The following is a 20,206-nucleotide window of genomic DNA, read 5'->3' as shown; positions in this document are numbered from 1 at the left end:
TACACTGGGGCTGGGCTGGTACACTGGGGCTGGTACACTGGGCTGGGCTGGTACACTGGGTGTGGGCTGGTATACTGGGGCTGGGTTGGTATCCGGGGCTGGTACACTGGGGATAGGCAGGTACACTGGGGCTGGTACACTGGGGATGGGCAGGTACACTGGGGCTGGGCTGGTACACAGTGTGGGCTGGTACACTGGGTGTGGGCTGGTACACGGTGTGGGCTGGTACACGGTGTGGGCTAGTACACTGGGGCTGGTACACTGGGGATGGGCTGGTACACGGTGTGGGCTGGTACACTGGGGCTGGTACACTGGGGATGGGCTGGTACACGGTATGGGCTGGTACACGGTATGGGCTGGTACACTGGGTGTGGGCTGGTACACTGGGGCTGTACATAACTGCACTTACCTTATCGCAGTAGAGGCTGTAGGAGTTGGTGGGGTGGCACTTGCAGGCCGTGCAGCCCACTCTGTTCTGGAGGTTCCAGAAGCCCTGGGCACAGCGGTCACAGGTGGGGCCCACCACATGGGGCAGGCATCTGCACTGCCCGCTGCCCTCGCTGCAGCTCCTGCCAGGCTCTGATCCTTGCTCACTGCACGCACATCCTGCAACACAACACAACCCCGTCACACTCATCCCCACGATGTTCCTGTATCACGTCCCCACAGATGCTGCCTGACCCGCTGAGTTACTCAGCATAAAGTACAGTACAGTACAGCACAGGAACAGGCCCTTCGGCCCACAATGTTTGTGCCAAACATGGACCAACTCATATCTGCCTGCCCGTGATCCATTCCCTGCATATCCGTGTGCCTAACCAATAGCCTCTTAAACACCACGATCGTATCTGCCTCCACCCCCACCCCCACTCCTACCACTGGCAGTGTGTTCCAGGCCCCCACCCCCACCCCCACCCCCACCCACCCCCACCCACACACCCGCCGTGCCGCGCGCGGTACTCACTCTGGCAGCCGGCAGGGTTGGTGGCGAGCAGGCGGTAGAAGCCGGATTTGCAGCGGTCGCAGCGAGCCCCCTCCACGTTCTGTTTGCAGCTGCACCGCTGGGTCACTGGGTCGCACGCCCCGTCACCGAGAGACCCCGCCGCGTCACAGTCACAGGCGAAGGCTGGCGGGCAGCGGGAAAAAACACAGCGAGCAGTGAGTGGCTGGCACCGCGGCCTCTGGGCGCAGACACGGGGAACGGTGACACGGACACGGGGAACGGTGACGCAGACACGGGGAACGGTGACGCAGACACGGTGAGCGCGACACTGCTCCGCAGGAGAGAGTTACACTCAGCTCTGACGGCTAACGCAATCACGGGGTACGGGGAGAGAGCAGGAACGGGGCACTGATTGTGGACGATCAGCCACGATCACATTGAATGGCGGTGCTGGCCCGAAGGGCCGAATGGCCTATTTTCTTTGTTTCTACGTTCCTATGGTCAGGCCGCATTTGGAATATTGTGTGCAGTTCAGTCCCGGTGTGGGGGGGGGGGGAGAACACAGGGGATTCCTGGTGCCAGTGGGGTGGGGGGGATTTTGTAACCTGTAAGTGCCCTTGAGGTGGCCACCCTTGGCCTACCTTGGCATGGTGTGCAAGCAAGGAATTTCAATTCAATTCAATTTAATCCCATTACATTACGGATGTGGGGGCTTTGGACTGGGAGCGGAGGAGGTGGGTGCACCTGAACGCTGCCTGGATCAGAGGGGAACCCCTGCAGTTCCCCTAGTGTGTGCAGGATAGTGCTAGTGATTGCTGGTCGGTGTGGACTCGGTGGGCCGAAGGGCCTGTTTCCGCCATGTATCTCTGAAGTTCAGAGTGCGCAGGATCGTGCTAGTGTATGTGGTGAACGCTGGTCGGTGCGGACTCGGTGGGCTGAAGGGCCTGTTTCCGCCCTGTATCTCTGGTTTAGAGAGCGTAGGATCGTGCTAGTGTACGGGGTGGGTCGAGCGGCCTGTCTCGGTGCCGTATCTCTGGTTTAGAGTGCGTAGGATAGTGCTAGTGTACGGGGTGGGCCGAGCGGCCTGTCTCGGCGCCGTATCTCTGGTTTAGAGAGCGTAGGATCATGCTAGTGTATGGGTCGTTGGGCCGAGTGGCCTGTCTCGGCGCCGTATCTCTGGTTTAGAGAGCGTAGGACCGTGCTAGTGTACGGGTCGTTGGGCCGAGCGGCCTGTCTCGGCGCCGTATCTCTAATGACTGCAGGCTCACCCACACAGGCGTCGGCGGCGGTGATTTCTCGCCGGGGGTCTCGGCGGAAGGGGGGCTGGCATCTCTCACAGTTGTTGCCCATGGTGTTGTGTTGGCAGCTGTCACAGACCCCTCCCCTCACCCCACCGTTGGCACGGTGCACGTCGGCATCAAAGTGGCACCTCTGTGAATGGTTGTTGCAGTCACACTCTGCCGTAAACAAGAGAAAGGAAACATGTCAACCCTGGGAACTGCAGGTGCTGGCTCACAGAACAAGACACAAAGTACTGGAGTACTTCAGACCCCCAACCCCCACCCACATCCCATAAACATGACTCTAGTGAGCAATTTTAAAAGTGCAATTAACTTTAATGCAAGCTTCAAGTTGCCTTGTGAACAAAACCAAACTACTTAAAGTTTGAAGAAACGAGGAACTGCAGATGCGGTTATACAAAAAAAAACACAAAGTGCTGGAGTAACTCAGCGGGTCAGGCAGCATCTGTGGAGAACATGGATAAGTGACATTTCGAATCGGGACCCTTCTTTAGACTGATTGTAGTCAGATTCAACTCAATCTGCAATCAGTATGAAGAAGGGTCCTGACATGAAACGTTACGTATCCATGTTCTCCACAGATGCTGCCTGACCCGCTGAGTTACTCCAGCACTTTTTGTTTTTCCCCAGATTACTAGAAACACTTGCCCAGTTGACAGGCGGCACAGTGGCGCAGCGGGTAGAGCTGCTGCCTCACGGCGCCAGAGACCCGGGTTCAGTCCTAGCTAGGGTGCTGTCTGCACGAAGTTTGTACGTTCTCCCCGTGACCTGCGTGGGTTTTCTCCGGGTGCTCCGGTTTCCCCCCGCACTCCAAAGACGTGGGGGTTTGTAGTTTAATTGGCTTGGTGTAAACGTAAATTGTCCCTGGTGTGTGTCGGATAGTGTTAGTGTGCGGGGATCATAAGGTCATAAGGAATAGGAGCAGAATTAGGCCATTCGGCCCATCAAGTCTACTCCGCCATTCAATCATGGCTGATCTATCTCTCCCTCCTCTCCCTCTCTTGCCTTCTCCCCATAACCCCTGACATCCGTACTAATCAAGACGCTGGTCGGTGCGGACACGATGGGCCGAAGGGCCTGTTTCCGCGCGGTATCTCTAAACCAGACTAAAGTGACCTGGTTGAGGCCTCTGTGATCACCCCCGGTGCTGCCTCCCTCTAGAGGTGGGAGGTCCACACTGCGCCCGGGGGCCGCGGCACTCACTTTTACAGGCGTTGGTACTCTGGTCATCAGCTGGTCTCCAGGGCTGGTCATTGTAGAGGCTGGCACATTGCTCACAGTTGCTGCCCACTGTGTTGTGCTTACACACGCACTGCCCGTACGTCTGAAATAGAACAGAAAGACCTCTTGCAAAGCAATAAGACCAAAAACACACGCAGTTTGCATCCTGACTCAACTATGCCCAAAGCACAGAGGGCATTGAACAGATGTAGAAACAAAGACCCACAGATGCTGGGTTAATACCGATGATAGGCACAAAGTGCTGGAGTAACCCAGTGGGTCAGGCAAGCCAACTCATCTCTGGAGAAAGAGGATGGGTAATGTTTCGGGGAGGGACCCTTCTTCAGATCCAAAGCGTCACCCATCCTTTTTCTCCAGAGATGCTGCCTGACCCGCTGAGTTACTCCAGCACTCCGTGTCCTGTACCTTTCTATAGAAACATAGAAAACATAGAAAATAGGTGCAGGAGTAGGCCATTCGGCCCTTCGAGCCTGCACCGCCATTCAATATGATCATGGCTGATCATCCAACTCAGTATCCCGTACCTGCCTTCTCTCCATACCCCCTGATCCCTTTAGCCACAAGGGCCACATCTAACTCCCTCTTAAATATAGCCAATGAACTGGCCTCAACTACCTTCTGTGGCAGAGAATTCCACAGATTCACCACTCTCTGTGTGAAAAAAAACGTTCTCATCTCGGTCCTAAAATACTTCCCCCTTATCCTTAAACTGTGACCCCTTGTTCTGGACTTCCCCAACATCGGGAACAATCTTCCTGCATCTAGCCTGTCCAACCCCTTAAGAATTTTGTAAGTTTCTATAAGATCCCCCCTCAATCTTCTAAATTCCAGCGAGTACAAGCCGAGTCTATCCAGTCTTTCTTCATATGAAAGTCCTGCCATCCCAGGAATCAATCTGGTGAACCTTCTCTGTACTCCCTCTATGGCAAGAATGTCTTTCCTCAGATTAGGAGACCAAAACTGTATGCAATACTCCAGGTGTGGTCTCACCAATGTTCTGTGTTCTAATGTTGTGTTTCATTGCTGTGTGGAAGAAGGCATGGCAGAAATCCAAACTTTAGTCCAACCAATGCAAAGACGAACAGGCAGTTTGTTACTTGGATCCTAATACTTTGATCAGAATGTGGAGAGGATGTTTCCACTAGTGGGAGAGTCTAGGACCAGAGGGCACAGCCTCAGAATTAAAGGACGTTCCTTTAGGAAGGAGATGAGGAGGAATATCTTCAGGTCAGAGAGTGGTGAATCTGTGGGATTCATTGCCACAGAAGGCTTTGGAGGCCAAGTCAGTGGATATTTTTAAGGCAGTGAAAGATAGATTGTTGATCAGTGCGGGTGTCAGGGGTTATGGGGAGAAGGCAGGAGAATGGGGTTAGGAGGGAGAGATAGATCAGCCATGATTGAATGGGTCGAATGGCCTAATTCTGCTCCTATCACATGAACATGCTTGGACTTTGCTGTCTTTACCTTGCACTAAACGTAATTCCCTATCATGTATCTGTATACTGTAAACGGCTCGATTGTAATCATGTCTTGTCATTCTGCTGACTGGTTAGCACGCAGCAAAAGCTTTTCACTGTACCTCGGTACACGTGGCAATAAACGAAATTAAACTGGATTGATATACCCACCGTGTGAAAACGTAGCCCCTGAGGTTCCTAATAAATCTTTCCCCTCTCACCTTGAACCAATGTCTTCTAATTCTTCATTCCCTACTCTGGATAAAAGAGTCAGTGCATTCACCTTATCTTTTCCCGATTTGATTTTATACACCTCTATAAGATCGCCCCTCAGCCTCCTGTTTGGCTGTACGTCTGTACACGTGACAGTAAACTGAACTGTCACTGTACGGTGTAATTTACATCTGTGATGGTTCATCATAGAGTCTGTCCTCACCTTCTCCATCGTGGTCTGGTTTGGCTCAGCCACCAAGCACGACATCGTTCGCACAGCTGAGAAAGTTGTTGGCTGCAACCTTCCCCCCATTGACGAACTGTACACTGCAAGGGCCAGGAAGCGAGCGGGCAAGATCATCTCTGACCCCTCTCACCCTGGCCACAAACTCCTTGAAGCACTTCCCTCTGGAAGGCGACTCCGGACTGTCAAAGCAGCCACAGCCAGACATCAAAACAGCTTTTATCCACGAGCAGCAGCTCTACTCAACAACCAAAAGTCTGTCCCCTCCTTGTGTTCTGGTATTTTATTTCATTCTTCACATTTAAATTATAATGTTTCATTCTTAATTGTTTGCTGCATGTCGTGTTGTTACTTGCGAGCGGATCACCAAGGCACATTCCTTGTACGTGTACATACTTGGCAAATACATTTATTCAATTCAATTCAATTCGGTTCAGTTAATGAGGAGTGGAGGAGGGGAGGGGGGGGGGAGGGGGTGAGGGGGGAGGGGTACTCACGGTTGGTCGTGGGCCTCGCGGTGTCATGATGGCGCTGCCAGCTGCAGCACAGCTGGATGCGTGACCGTTGCAGAAACAGCTGCCCCGGATCTTCACCTCGTACACGGCGTAGAATGTGTTAACGTTCTGCAGGTTCTGAGACGTTGGTGACTTGTAGGGCTTGACAAAATTAATCCTCAGGTTGGTAAACGGTGCTAAATCTAAACAGACAGGATGTTTCATTAAAAATACAACAAACATCACATCATTTGGTTCAGTTTTAAGCTGGGCCCTGCAGATGCTGCCAGCTTCATCTTATCTCCTTTACTATTGTATTATTTGTCACTGTTTCCACCCATCTGCCAGTCACCCCCCTCACCTGTATCCACCCATCACTTGCCAGACTTTGTCCCACCCCCTACCTCTCTTCTCCAGCTTTCTCCCCCCTTCTCCATCAGTCTGTCAAAGGCTCCCACCCCGATAGGCAACCCACCTTCCAAGTTGTGGACTGGAAGGAACTGCAGTCGTTGGTTTAAACCGAAGGTAGACACAAAGTGCTGGAGTAACTCAGCGGGTCAGGCAGCATCTCTGGAGAGAAGGAATGGGTGACGTTTCGGGTCGGGACCCTTCATCAGATGAAGGGAACGTCACCCATTCCTTCCCTCCACAGATGCTGCCTGTCCCGCTGAGTTACTCCAGCTTCTTATGTCTATCTTCTACTCCAAATGCTGGGAATCCCTTCCTAATGGTCTTCGCCCCCGGCTTTGCCTTCAGCACTTTGTCTACCGCCTTCCTAAGTGACGAAGCTTGAGGTAACTTGCCCATGAACCTCCTCCGCTGTCCTAGCACCCTGCCATTCGTTACCCTGTCAATATAACAGCATTTAAAAGACACTTGAACAGGTACATGGATACGCACGGTTAAGAGGTATTTGGTCAAAGCAGGCAGGTGGGACTAGAGTAGATGAGGCATCTTAGAACATACAACAGTACAGCACAGGCCTTTCCGCCCACAATGTTTAGTTTAGAGATACAGCGCGGAAACAGGCCCTTTTGGCCCACCGGGTCCGCGCCGCCCAGCGATCCCCGCACATTAACACTATCCTATACCCACGAGGGACAATTTTTACATTTACCAAGCCAATTAAACTACAAACCTGCACGTCTTTGGAGTGTGGGAGGAAACCGAAGATCTCGGAGAAAACTCACACAGGTCACGGGGAGAACGTACAAACTCCCCGCACAGACAGCACCCGTAGTCGGGATGGAACCCGGGTCTCCGGCGCTGCATTCGCTATAAGACGGCAACTCTACCGCTGCACCACCGTGCCGCCCTGTCTGTGCTGAACAAGATGCCAAGACTAACCCTTACCTGCCTGCATGTGATCCATATCCCTCCATTCCTTGCAGATCCATGCGTCTATCCAAAAGCCTCAGATGCCACCATCGTACCTGCCTCCACCGCAACCCCTGGCATGACCACCACCACCCTCTGGGTAGAAAATTACCCTGCACATCAGAGTGCTTCAAACTCTGCCCCTCTCATTTTAAAGCTCTGCCCTCTAGTATTTGATTTGTAGAATTTGTGCCTATCCAAAAGTGATTTAACATTATAGACAATAGACCACATTGCCAACAAAGTACAGTGGGAATCATCCTTTCACAGTGGAGGGGCCACGCAGTTGGTGAGCGGAGTACAAGGCCAAAGGAATGTCTTACTGTTGATCTTGTCACTCGTTGGGACACTGATGTGGTCAGCGAGACTGAGAGGATTAAACATCACCTGGAGATCGACACAGAGACAAGATTCAGTTCAAATAACCCCTTCAGCTGAAAGAAAATATAGCTGCTTCATCTTGCCCAGGAATGATGACAGAGAGTAGTGATCGCTGCCCACTCCATCACTGACCCCCCCCACCCCACACTGCCCGGTCCATCACTGACCCCCCCACCCCACACTGCCCGGTCCATCACTGACCCCCCCACCCCACACTGCCCACTCCATCACACACTGACCCCCCCACCCCACACTGCCTGGTCCATCACTGACCCCCCCACCCCACACTGCCCACTCCATCACACACTGACCCCTCCATCCCACACTGCCTGGTCCATCACTGACCCCCCCACCCCACACTGCCCACTCCATCACACACTGACCCTCCCACCCCACACTGCCCGGTCCATCACTGACCCCCCCACCCCACACTGCCCGGTCCATCACACACTGACCCCCCCACCCCACACTGCCCACTCCATCACACACTGACCCCCCCACCCCACACTGCCCGGTCCATCACTGACCCCCCCACCCCACACTGCCAGGTCCATCACTGACCCCCCCACCCCACACTGCCCGGTCCATCACTGACCCCCCCACCCCACACTGCCCGGTCCATCACACACTGACCCCCCCACCCCACACTGCCCACTCCATCACACACTGACCCCCCCACCCCACACTGCCCGGTCCATCACTGACCCCCCCACCCCACACTGCCCGGTCCATCACACACTGACCCCCCCACCCCACACTGCCTGGTCCATCGCACACTGACCCCCCCACCCCACACTGCCCACTCCATCACACACTGACCCCCCCACCCCACACTGCCCGGTCCATCACTGACCCCCCACCCCACACTGCCCGGTCCATCACACACTGACCCCCCCACCCCACACTGCCTGGTCCATCGCACACTGACCCCCCCACCCCACACTGCCCACTCCATCACACACTGACCCCCCCACCCCACACTGCCCGGTCCATCATTGACCCCCCCACCCCACACTGCCCACTCCATCACACACTGACCTCCCCACCCCACACTGCCCGGTCCATCACTGACCCCCCCACCCCACACTGCCCGGTCCATCACTGACCCCCCCACCCCACACTGCCCGGTCCATCATTGACCCCCCCACCCCACACTGCCCACTCCATCACACACTGACCTCCCCACCCCACACTGCCCGGTCCATCACTGACCCCCCCACCCCACACTGCCCGGTCCATCACTGAGCCCCCCACCCCACACTGCCCGGTCCCCCCACCATCGAAGGGATCTACAGGAGTCGCTGCCTCAAAAAGGCAGCCTGCATCATCAGAGACCCACACCACCCTGGCCACACTCTCACTGACCCACACCACCCTGGCCACACTCTCACTGACCCACACCACCCTGGCCACACTCTCACTGACCCACACCACCCTGACCCACACCACCCTGACCCACACCACCCTGGCCACACTCTCACTGACCCACACCACCCTGGCCACACTCTCACTGACCCACACCACCCTGGCCACACTAACCCACACCACCCTGGGCCACACTCTCACTGACCCACACCACCCTGGCCACACTCTCACTGACCCACACCACCCTGGCTACACTCTCACTGACCCACACCACCCTGGCCACACTCTCACTGACCCACACCCCCCCACACTCTCACTGACCCACACCACCCTGGCTACACTCTCACTGACCCACACCACCCTGGCCACACTCTCACTGACCCACACCACCCTGGCCACACTCTCACTGACCCACACCACCCTGGCCACACTCTCACTGACCCACACCACCCTGGCCACACTAACCCACACCACCCTGGGCCACACTCTCACTGACCCACACCACCCTGGCCACACTCTCACTGACCCACACCACCCTGGCTACACTCTCACTGACCCACACCACCCTGGCCACACTCTCACTGACCCACACCCCCCCACACTCTCACTGACCCACACCACCCTGGCTACACTCTCACTGACCCACACCACCCTGGCTACACTCTCACTGACCCACACCACCCTGGCCACACTCTCACTGACCCACACCACCCTGGCCACACTCTCACTGACCCACACCACCCTGGCCACACTCTCACTGACCCACACCACCCTGGGCCACACTCTCACTGACCCACACCACCCCCCCCCACACTCTCACTGACCCACACCACCCTGGCCACACTCTCACTGACCCACACCACCCTGGCCACACTCTCACTGACCCACACCACCCTGGCTACACTCTCACTGACCCACACCACACTGGCCACGCTCCCATCTCGTCTCAGCTGGTGGGAGAGTCTAGGACCAGAGGGCACAGCCTCAGAATTAAAGGACGTCCCTTTCGGAAGGAGATGAGGAGGAATCTTTAGTCAGAGGGCGGTGAATCTGTGGGATTCTTTGCCACAGACGGCTGTGGAGGCCACAAGTCAGTGGATATTTTTAAGGCCGAGATAGACAGATTCTTGATCAGTGCGGGTGTCAGGGGTTATGGGGAGAAGGCAGGAGAATGGGGTTAGGAGGGAGAGATAGATCAGCCACGATTGGATGGCGGAGTAGACTTGATGGGCCGAATGGCCTAATTCTGTTCCTATCACTTATGAACTTATGACACCGCGTGTTCCCTCTCTAGGGACACGTGTGCACGGATGTCGGTGTGGGAGAGGGCCGGGCAGTGACTGGAGGTGATGGGACAGAGGTGGGTTGGCGTGGAGGGTGGGGGTGGGAGAGGCATGGACTGATGAACGGCCTGCAGAGAGTGGATGTGGAGAGGATGTTTCCAGTGGTGGGAGAGTCTAGGACCAGAGGGCATGGATGGAACGGAGGAGGGTTAGAGCAGAGGGTGGCGGGGGGGTGGGAGAGTCTAGGACCAGAGGGCATGGATGGAACGGAGGAGGGTTAGAGCAGAAGGTGGCGGGGGGGTGGGAGAGTCTAGGACCAGAGGGCATGGATGGGACGGAGGAGGGTTAGAGCAGAGGGTGGCGGGGGGGTGGGAGAGTCTAGGACCAGAGGGCATGGATGGAACGGAGGAGGGTTAGAGCAGAGGGTGGCGGGGGGGTGGGAGAGGTTCGGACTGATACCTGCTCGTCGGATGGCTCTTGTGTGCGTAGTTGCTGCTGGCAGCGAACGTCGGCAAGGTCCCGCGGGCGGCCGGTGGCAATGCCAGGGAACGAGGCGGCACAGTCATCGGCAATGTACTGGTACGGTTTCCAGGTGCGGCCAAAGTCGTTCGAACGCTCGATCATCATGGCCGCCGGTCGCGGGGACTGCCGGGGGAGGAAGCACGGGGTCAACGCTTTACATCAACATGCCTGCTTTACAACGCTTTACATCAACGCTTTACATCAACATGCCCGCTCAACACTGCTCCGACCTTTGGGCACATGGATAGGAAGAGAAAGACGGCCGTGGGCCAATTGCAGGCAACTGGGACTAGCCCAGCATGGGCAAGGTGGGCCGAAGGGCCTGTTTCCGTGCTGTACAGCTCTATGAAGCTATGAACCAAGATAAGCAGACTCATCGAAGGGAGACACAAACTGCTGGAGTAACTCAGCAGGTCAGTTACTCCAGCACCAGCATCTGCAGTTCCTTAGGTCCGATTTTCGAAGAAGGATCTTACCTTGAATTGTACGAGAACGTCATGTAGTTGCAACTTTCCGCCCACGTCCAGCTGAATGGACACTTGATCCTGATCTGTAAACACGCAGGTGGAAGCAGGAGAACAGATTGGTCAGACTATATCCATCAAATATTTTCAAAATGTAGGAAGGAACTGCACCTGCTGATTTACACTGAAGATGGACACAAAATGGCGGCACGGTAGCACAGCGGTAGAGTTGCTGCTTTACAGCGAATGCAGCGCCGGAGACTCAGGTTCGATCCTGACTACGGGTGCTGCACTGTAAGGAGTTTGTACGTTCTCCCCGTGACCTGCGTGGGTTTTCTCCGAGATCTTTGGTTTCCTCCCACACTCCAAAGACGTACAGGTATGTAGGTTAATTGGCCGGGTAAATGTAAAAATTGTCCCTAGTGGGTGTAGGATAGTGTTAATGTACGGGGATCACTGGGCGGCACGGACTTGGAGGGCCGAAAAGGCCTGTTTCCGGCTGTATATATATGATATCATATGATAAAATGCTGGAGTAACTCAGCGGGACAGGCAGCATCTCTGGAGAGAAGGAATGGGTGACGTTTTGGGTCGAGACCCTTCTTCAGACCCGACCCAAAACGTCACCTATTCCTTTTCTCCAGAGATGCTACCTGTCCCGTTGAGTTACTCCAGCATTTTGTGTTCATCTTTGGTTTAAACCAGCACCTGCAGTTCCTTCCACACATTCGATGCGGTAAAGATGTTATTGCCCCAACCCAGTGTGTGGGCTCTGCACACCCTGCCCAATCACTAGGGCAACATGTAATCAAAACTACATTTATTCAATTATTTACATTAACTTCTTTAGCCAGAGGGCGGTGAATCTGTGGGATTCATTGCCACAGACGGCCGTGGAGGCCACAAGTCAGTGGATATTTTTAAGGCAGAGATAGATAGATTGTTGATTAGTAACGGGTGTCAGGGTTTATGGGGTGAAGGCAGGAGAATGGGGTTAGGAGGGAGAGATAGACCAGCCATGATTGAATGGCGGAGTTGACTTGATGGGCCGAATGGCCTAATTCTGCTCCTATCACTTATGACCTTATGAATATTTACCAAACAAACTATAACAAAACACCCACCACTATAATACAGAAATTACCAAGTGTTGTTATTACTAATTATTAGATGACGATGTTACAAAGCTGATCTGGGATGCATCTTCCCCCCCCCCCTCCCCCACCCGCGGTGCCCAGCGGTCCCGGAAACCCTCTATGGTGCTCGTGGACACCGCGCGTTCTTTGTCAAGGAACACTCGGGCACGGACGTAACCCATGGCAGCTTGGCCAGGCCCAGGAGCCAACCAACACGTCTCTCAGGGAGTGAGGTTTGGACACACATCGGCCAGAGATTGCAGGCAGCTACATTGCCAAGACAACGCCGGCTTTACTTTACTGTGGAAGTTTCAAGAAGAACAGAGGTGGTGCAGCGGGTAGAGCTGCTGCCTCACAGCGCCAGAGACTCGGGTTCGATCCCGACTACGGGCGCTGTCTGTACGGAGTTTGTACGTTCTCCCCGTGACCTGCGTGGGTTCTCTCCGGGTGCCCCGGTTTCCTCCCGCACTCCAAGACGTGTGGGTTTGTTGGTTAATTGGCTTCTGTAAATTGTTCTTCGAGCGTAGGATGGTGAGAGTGGGCGGGGCAATCGTTGGTCGGCACGGACCCGGTGGGCTGAAAGTCCCACCTCCAGATTCAGGGACAGTTTCTTCCCGGCTGTTATCAGGCAACTGAACCATCCTACCACAACCTGAGACCCTCGGGGTATGGTTAATCAGACTTTACTGGACGGAGTTTGAACGTTCTCCCCGTGACCTGCGTGGGTTTTCTCCGAGATCTTCGGTTTCCTCCCACTCTCCAAAGACGTGCAGCTTTGTAGGTTAATTGGTGTGTGTGTAAATTGTCCCTAGTGTGTGTAGGATAGTGTTAGTGTGCGGGGATGGTTGGATCGGTGCGGACTCGGTGGGCCGAAGGGCCTGTTTCCGCGCTGTATCTCTAAAGGAGAATCAAGGCAGGGTGATCTCACCGTTCTCCGACTGCCACCAGCTTCTCAGCGCGCCGGAGGGAACCACGTTGCCGATGCGGTGGCTGTTGGTGAAGTACACTGGGTTGTATTCATTCCGTGAGTCACAGACACAACACTGCAGCAGCTCCTGGGGAACAACACAAACCATGGACATCAGACACTTCACCGTGAAGGCCCAACATATGCCCTCTCCTGCCCCATACGCAATGCCCTGGTCCCGTACACACGCACAGAGTGCCGCAGTAACTCAGCGGGTCAGGCAGCATCTGTGGAGAACGTGGAGAGGTGACGTTTCGGGTCGGGACCCTTCTTCAGTTCTCTGGCTCCTTGTCTAACTGTATAGCCAATCAGATCAACATTTGGAAAGAACATTCAAGGCTAAAGTCTGAAGAAAGGTCCTGACCCCAACCATCACCTGTCCCTTCTCTCCACAGATGCTGCCTGACCCGCTGAGTTACTCCAGCACTCTGTGAAACGTCACCTATCCATGTTCTCCACAGATGCTGCCTGACCCGCTGAGTTACTCCAGCACTCTGTGAAACGTCACCTATCCATGTTCTCCACAGATGCTGCCTGACCCGCTGAGTTACTCCAGCACTCTGTGAAACGTCACCTATCCATGTTCTCCACAGATGCTGCCTGACCCATTGAGTTACTCCAGCACTTTGTCCCTTTTATTTTGGTAAACCAGCATCTGCAGTTCCTTGCGTCTGCCCTGGGAAGGTTCGATTGAAGAAGGCAATGGGTTAAGCTGGCAGTGTTGAGCACACTGTAACATGGAAGGTCAGACAAACAGATCTGAGACCCACCCTGTCTGATTCAGTAACTCTGGAACTCTGTGGCCAACAGGTAATTCCATTTTGACTGAGTAAATAAATTGGGTGAGGCATTATTCAAGTCTGGGCAATGTGCAGCTGGAGTTTCTGACGTATGGAAGTGTTATCAGGATGCATCACAGCTTAGTTTGGGAATGGCTCCATCCAAGACCACAAGGAATTACAGACAATTGTGGACGCAGCCCAGACCATCACACAAACCAACCTCCCCTCCACTGACTCCATCTACACCTCATGCTGCCTCGGCAAGGCCGGCAGCCCAGACCATCACACAAACCAACCTCCCCTCCACTGACTCCATCTACACCTCACGCTGCCTCGGCAAGGCCAGCAGCCCAGACCATCACACAAACCAACCTCCCCTCCACTGACTCCATCTACACCTCACGCTGCCTCGGCAAGGCCAGCAGCAGAATCAAGGACCAGTCTCACCCCGGTCACCCCCTCTTCTCCCCTCTCCCATCAGGCAAGAGGTACAGAAGTGTGAAAACGCACACCTCCAGATTCAGGGACAGTTTCTTCCCGGCTGTTATCAGGCAACTGAACCATCCTATCACCAACTAGAGAGCGGTCCTGACCTCCCGTCTCCCTCGTTGGGGACCCTCACAGACACAGGGCACTGGTATAGGTTGCTCTCTGACCTCCAGCAAACAGAGCAAACCACTCTCTCACTCCCTGACCCCACGGGCCCACACCAACCAACCAACCCCTGCCAGTACAAGTCTCATGGAACATAGAACAGCACAGGAACAGGCCATTCGGCCCACAATGTCTGTGCCGAACATGATTCCAAGACCATCTATCTACCTGTTTGTACATGATCCACTCCCTGCATCTCCCTGTGTCTCTCTAAAAGCCTCTTAAACACCACTATCGTATCTGCCTCCACCCCCACCCCTGGCAGCGTGTTCCAGCCCCCAACACCCTCCGTGTAGAATAACTTGCCTTTAAACTTTGCCTCTCTCACCTTAAAGCTGTGCCCTCTAATCTTTGATATTTTCATGTTCATGTTCACAAGTCACAGGAGCAGAATTAGGCCGTTCGGCCCATCAAGTCTACTCTGCCATTCTATCACGGCTGATCTGTCTCTCCCTCTCAACCCCATTCTCCTGCCTTCTCCCCGTAACCCCTGACACCCGCACTGATCAATAATTTTCATTCTTGGATAAAGGTTCTGACTGTCTACCCTATCTGTGCCACTCTTAATTCTATCAGGTCTCACCTCAATCTCTGGCATTTCAGAGAACACAAAGATCAAAGATAACTCCTGACACCCGTACTAATCAAGAATCTATCTATCTCTGCCTTAAATATATCCACTGACTTGTCCTCCACAGCCGTCTGTGGCAATGAGCTCCACAGATTCATCACCCTCTGACTAAAGAAATTCCTCCTCATCTCCTTCCTGAAGGAACGTCCTTTAATTCTGAGGCTGTGCCCTCTGGTCCTAGACTCTCCCACCAGTGGAACCATCCTCTCCACATCCACTCTATCCGGGCCTTTCACTATTCGGTAAAGGTCGAGGCATTGTTGACAGGGTTGTGAGTGAGTGAGGCGGCGGGGGGCTATAGCGGGCGTTGAGGCGTTGTCGACAGGGTTGTGAGTGAGTGAGGCGGCGGGGGGCTATAGTGAGCGTCGAGGCGTTGTCGACAGGGTTGTGAGTGAGTGAGGCGGCGGGGGGCTATAGCGGGCAGTGAGCATCGAGGCGTTGTCGACAGGGTTGTGAGTGAGTGAGGCGGCGGGGGGCTATAGCGAGCGTCGAGGCGTTGTCGACAGGGTTGTGAGTGAGTGAGGCGGCGGGGGTCTATAGCGAGCGTTGAGGCGTTGTCGACAGGGTTGTGAGTGAGTGAGGCGGCGGGGGGCTATAGCGAGCGTCGAGGCGTTGTTGACAGGGTTGTGAGTGAGTGAGGCGGCGGGGGGCTATAGCGAGCGTCGAGGCGTTGTTGACAGGGTTGTGAGTGAGTGAGGCGGCGGGGGGCTATAGCGAGCGTCGAGGCGTTGTTGACAGGGTTGTGAGTGAGTGAGGCGGCGGGGGGCTATAGCGAGCGTTGAGGCGTTGTTGACAGGGTTGTGAGTGAGTGAGGCGGCGGGGGGCTATAGCGAGCGTCGAGGCGTTGTTGACAGGGTTGTGAGTGAGTGAGGCGGCGAGGGGCTATAGCGAGGGGCTATAGCGAGCGTTGAGGAGGGCAGTACTGACCCGTCCGTGGTACACCTTTGCCGTGCAGTAACTCTGCGACTCTTGTAGGCCGCACGTTGATGAGGCGTGAAGTTTATTGCCGTGTCCGACGGTGAGTTCGCGGGGCTGAGGATAACATGCGTGATCGGTGCAGTCCTGTGCAAGGACACGGCTGGCAAAAGCTGCAAACACGGCAATGACACGTTATAACATACAGCAGCACAGAATGCACGCCACAAAAAGCTTTTCACTGTACCTCTGTACACACAGGGCTCCCAACTGTCCCGTATTAGCCGGGACATCCCGTATTTTGGGCTACATTAGTTTGTCCCGTCCGGGACCGCCCTTGTCCCGTATTAGTAGGGTGGCCAACTTTCTCACTGCCAAATACGGGACAAAGGGTGACGTCACCGCCCCGCGCCCAACGTGACCTCACCCAGCCAGCGGCCACGTGCCCCCGCTCCACCAATGGCGGCCGCCCGGCCCGGGCCCCTGGCTGGGTGAGGTCATGTGGGGCGCGGGGCGGTGACGTCACCCTGTCCCGTATTTGGCAGTGAGGAAGATGGCCACCCTAAGGACCACAGAATGCTCGCAATGAAAAGCTTTTCACTGTACCTCGGTACACATGCCGATAAAACTATACACGCAAATTGGAGGAACACCATCTGATATTTGGCTTGGGCAGCTCACAGCCCAGTGGGATGAATATTGATCTCTCTCACTTCAGGTAGCCCCGGCATTCCCTCTCTCTCTCCCCCTCCCCCACCCAAGTCGCACCAGCTTCTCGTTCTCACCCAACAAACAGCTAACAACGGTCCGTTTCCCTTATCATCGTTACTTTTTGCATCTTTCATTCATTGTTCTTTATCTCTCCACATCATCATCTAATGTCTTTCATTTCCCTTATCCCTAACCAGTCTGAAGAAGGGTCTCGACCCGAAACGTCCCCCGTTCCTTCTCTCCACAGATGCTGCCTGACCCGCTGAGTTACTCCAGCACTCTTTGAAACGTCACCTATCCATGTTCTCCACAGATGCTGCCTGACCCGCTGAGTTACTCCAGCACTCTGTGAAACGTCACCTATCCATGTTCTCCACAGATGCTGCCTTACCCGCTGAGTTACTCCAGCACTCTGGATATTTTGGGAAGCAGAAGTAAGTTTCCTGATGCACGACCTGTCTGCTTTATGCTCAGTGTTGTGACTTGTGGACTTACCCAGGCTCAGGAGCAACAGCAGCATCCTCGCGCTGAACACACCTTTGTCAGGTACGGCACCTGAGGGGAAAACAGAAATCCGTCCATCTTTGTCATGAACCTTTACTGCTAACCTTGGAGCAGCCTCTGTGGCCGCTCATTATTCAACCATACAGCCAACCGATTCAGTGACGCAGTAGTAGAAGCTTCTGGTTTAAACATCTCATGCTCTCGAATGCTTACAGATTATTATAACTTTCAATCTGGTAAGTGTGCAAGTTAACAATCGTGAATTCCATAGATTTATTCAATTGAGTTGCTGGTAATTTAGAAGAAAGTGTTTCACCTTGTTTAGAACATAGAACATAGAACAGCAACAGGCCCTTCGGCCCACAATGTCCGTGCTGAACATGATGCCAAGGTACCTAATCTCCCATGATCAGTCTGAGGAAGGGTCTCGACTCGAAACGTCACCCATTCCTTCTCTCCTGAGATGCTGCCTGACCCGCTGAGTTACTCCAACATTTTGTGTCTACCTTTAATCTCCCTTGACTGCACAATGTCAAAAGTGATAGGAGCAGAATTAGGCCATTCGGCCCATCAAGTCTACGCGTCATTCAATCACGGCTGATCTATCTCTCCCCACTAACCCCATTCTCCTGCCTTCTCCCCAGAACCTCTGACACCCGAACTAATCACGAAATGTGAGCCGTATTCCTCCATTCCCTGCATACCCACGCGCCTGTCTAAAGGTCTCTTAAACACCACTAGCGTATCTGCCTCCACCCCCACCCCTGGCAGCGTGTTCCAGGCCCCCGCTCCCACCCCCGCCCCCACCCCCACCCTCCCCCCCACCCCCACCCCCCACCCTCACCCCCACCCCCACCCCCACCCCTGGCAGCACGTTCCAGGCCCCCGCCCCCACCCCCACCCCCACCCTCCCCCCCACCCCCACCCCTGGCAGCACGTTCCAGGCCCCCACCCCCCCCCTCCCCCCACCCCCACCCCCACCCTCCCCCCCACCCCCTGCAGCACGTTCCAGGCCCCCACCCTCCCCCCCACCCCCACCCCCACCCTCCCTCCCACCACCCCAGGTGTGAAAAAAAACATGTACCGCACATCTCCTTTAACCTTTGCCCCTCTCACCTTAAAGCTGTGCCCTCTAATCTCCGAATACTATGTTTAAGAGTCAAGTGCCAAGAGTGATTTCTTGCCGTGTGTCCCAGATAGAACAATGACATTCTTACTTACAACAGCACAACACAACATGGAAACAGAGTGCACTGTCAACAATATAAAAAAATATTTTTTTAAATTACATATCTGCTGTGCTGCTGTAAGTAATAATTTCATTGTTGCGTTTCAGGACGTTTGACAATGAAACACTCTTAGACTTGAATCTTGTACCATGTCCAACCTGGGATGAAAGTTCTGAGACAGACACAGAAAGCTGGATAACTCAGCGGGACAGGCAGCATCTCTGGAGAGATTCGACTCGACCCGAAACGTCACCCATTCCTTCTTTCCAGAGGTGCCGCCTGACCCGCTGAGTTTCTCCAGCATTTTGCGTCTGTCTTCGGTTTAAACCAGCATCTGCCGTTCCTTCCTACACATAAAAGCTTCTGCGGTTGTCTGGAAAATATTTCCATTGAGCCAGAAGGTTTGATAGCGAACATTACAGTGATGAATCTCTTGCAGTCGCTGGTGGAGCTGGGATGTGTTGTAGCTGGTGTAGTCCGGTCTCTGCCTCTGCCTTGTGTCAGCTCCTCTTTTAAGCGACGCGCCCAGAAAGGTGTGTTCAGGACCAATGAGTGTGTCGGTGATGAAGGAATGTCTCAGGATTACTCATGTACACGCATGCCCCAATGTGTCTCTATTGCCCGGCACTGTGCTCGATACACTTCCCAGCTCCCCCACTCTCTCTGTGATCTGCACCAACAGAAACAGTGTAGGAAGGAACTGCAGATGCGGTTTAAACCGAAGATAGACACAAAATGCTGGAGTAACTCAGCAGGTCGGGCAGCATCTCGGGAGAGAAGGACATGGGTGACGTTCAGGTCGAGGACCCTTTTTCAGACTCTAACGTCAGAACGTCTGAAGAAGGGTCTCGACCCGAAACGCCACCCATTCCTTTCCTCCCCAGATGCTGCCTGACCCGCTGAGTTACTCCAGTGTTCTGTGTCTATCTTCCATCAACACCATCATGAGTGTCTCTTCACATTTTCAGTCAAATAAATTAACATGTTAAAGTACTTGTAATTGGCATTTCTATATTGGTTTCTTATGGAATTTTGCAGCAACACTAAAAACCGGAGACCTGGGTTCTATTTTGACCTCGGGTGCTGTCTGTGTGGAGTTTGCACGTTCTCGCTGTGACCAGGTGGGTTTCCTCCGGGTGCTCCGGTTTCCTCCCACATCCCAAAGACGTGGGGGTTTGTAGGTTAGTCGGCCACTCTGTAAATTGCCCCCTGGTGTGTAGGGAGTGGGTGAGAAAGTGGGAGAACGTGGAACCAGTGTGAACAGGTGATCGCTGGCCGGCGTGGACTCGATGGGCCGAAGGGCCTGTTTCTGTGCTACATCTCTAAAACTAAATGTCCAGATGCCAAAATGAACTAATCTCCTCTGCCTCGGCTCTCTTGGGAGAGAGTGA

At 54.3% G+C, this 20,206-nt stretch overlaps 1 protein-coding gene across 4 annotated transcripts in view; it reads right to left on the bottom strand.

Annotated features, from left to right (window-relative positions):
- lamb3 (laminin subunit beta 3) overlaps positions 1 to 20,206 on the bottom strand; it is an 89,284-nt gene that overhangs the window by 18,005 nt on the left and 51,073 nt on the right. For all 4 annotated transcript variants that reach the window (XM_078420254.1, XM_078420255.1, XM_078420257.1 and 1 more), the window contains 11 exons: positions 17,578 to 17,637; positions 16,384 to 16,544; positions 13,351 to 13,477; positions 11,299 to 11,372; positions 10,760 to 10,945; positions 7,595 to 7,658; positions 5,898 to 6,097; positions 3,448 to 3,568; positions 2,212 to 2,400; positions 965 to 1,126; positions 410 to 606 (listed from right to left, as the gene is read on the bottom strand). In XM_078420254.1, coding sequence (XP_078276380.1) covers positions 410 to 606; positions 965 to 1,126; positions 2,212 to 2,400; positions 3,448 to 3,568; positions 5,898 to 6,097; positions 7,595 to 7,658; positions 10,760 to 10,945; positions 11,299 to 11,372; positions 13,351 to 13,477; positions 16,384 to 16,544; positions 17,578 to 17,637 — 1,541 coding nt within the window. The remainder of the gene's footprint in view (positions 1 to 409; positions 607 to 964; positions 1,127 to 2,211; positions 2,401 to 3,447; positions 3,569 to 5,897; positions 6,098 to 7,594; positions 7,659 to 10,759; positions 10,946 to 11,298; positions 11,373 to 13,350; positions 13,478 to 16,383; positions 16,545 to 17,577; positions 17,638 to 20,206) is intronic.

This window comes from Rhinoraja longicauda, chromosome 24 (assembly GCF_053455715.1).
Source record: "Rhinoraja longicauda isolate Sanriku21f chromosome 24, sRhiLon1.1, whole genome shotgun sequence".
NCBI lineage: Eukaryota > Metazoa > Chordata > Chondrichthyes > Rajiformes > Arhynchobatidae > Rhinoraja > Rhinoraja longicauda.
This window is presented reverse-complemented; position numbering and strand designations above follow the sequence as displayed.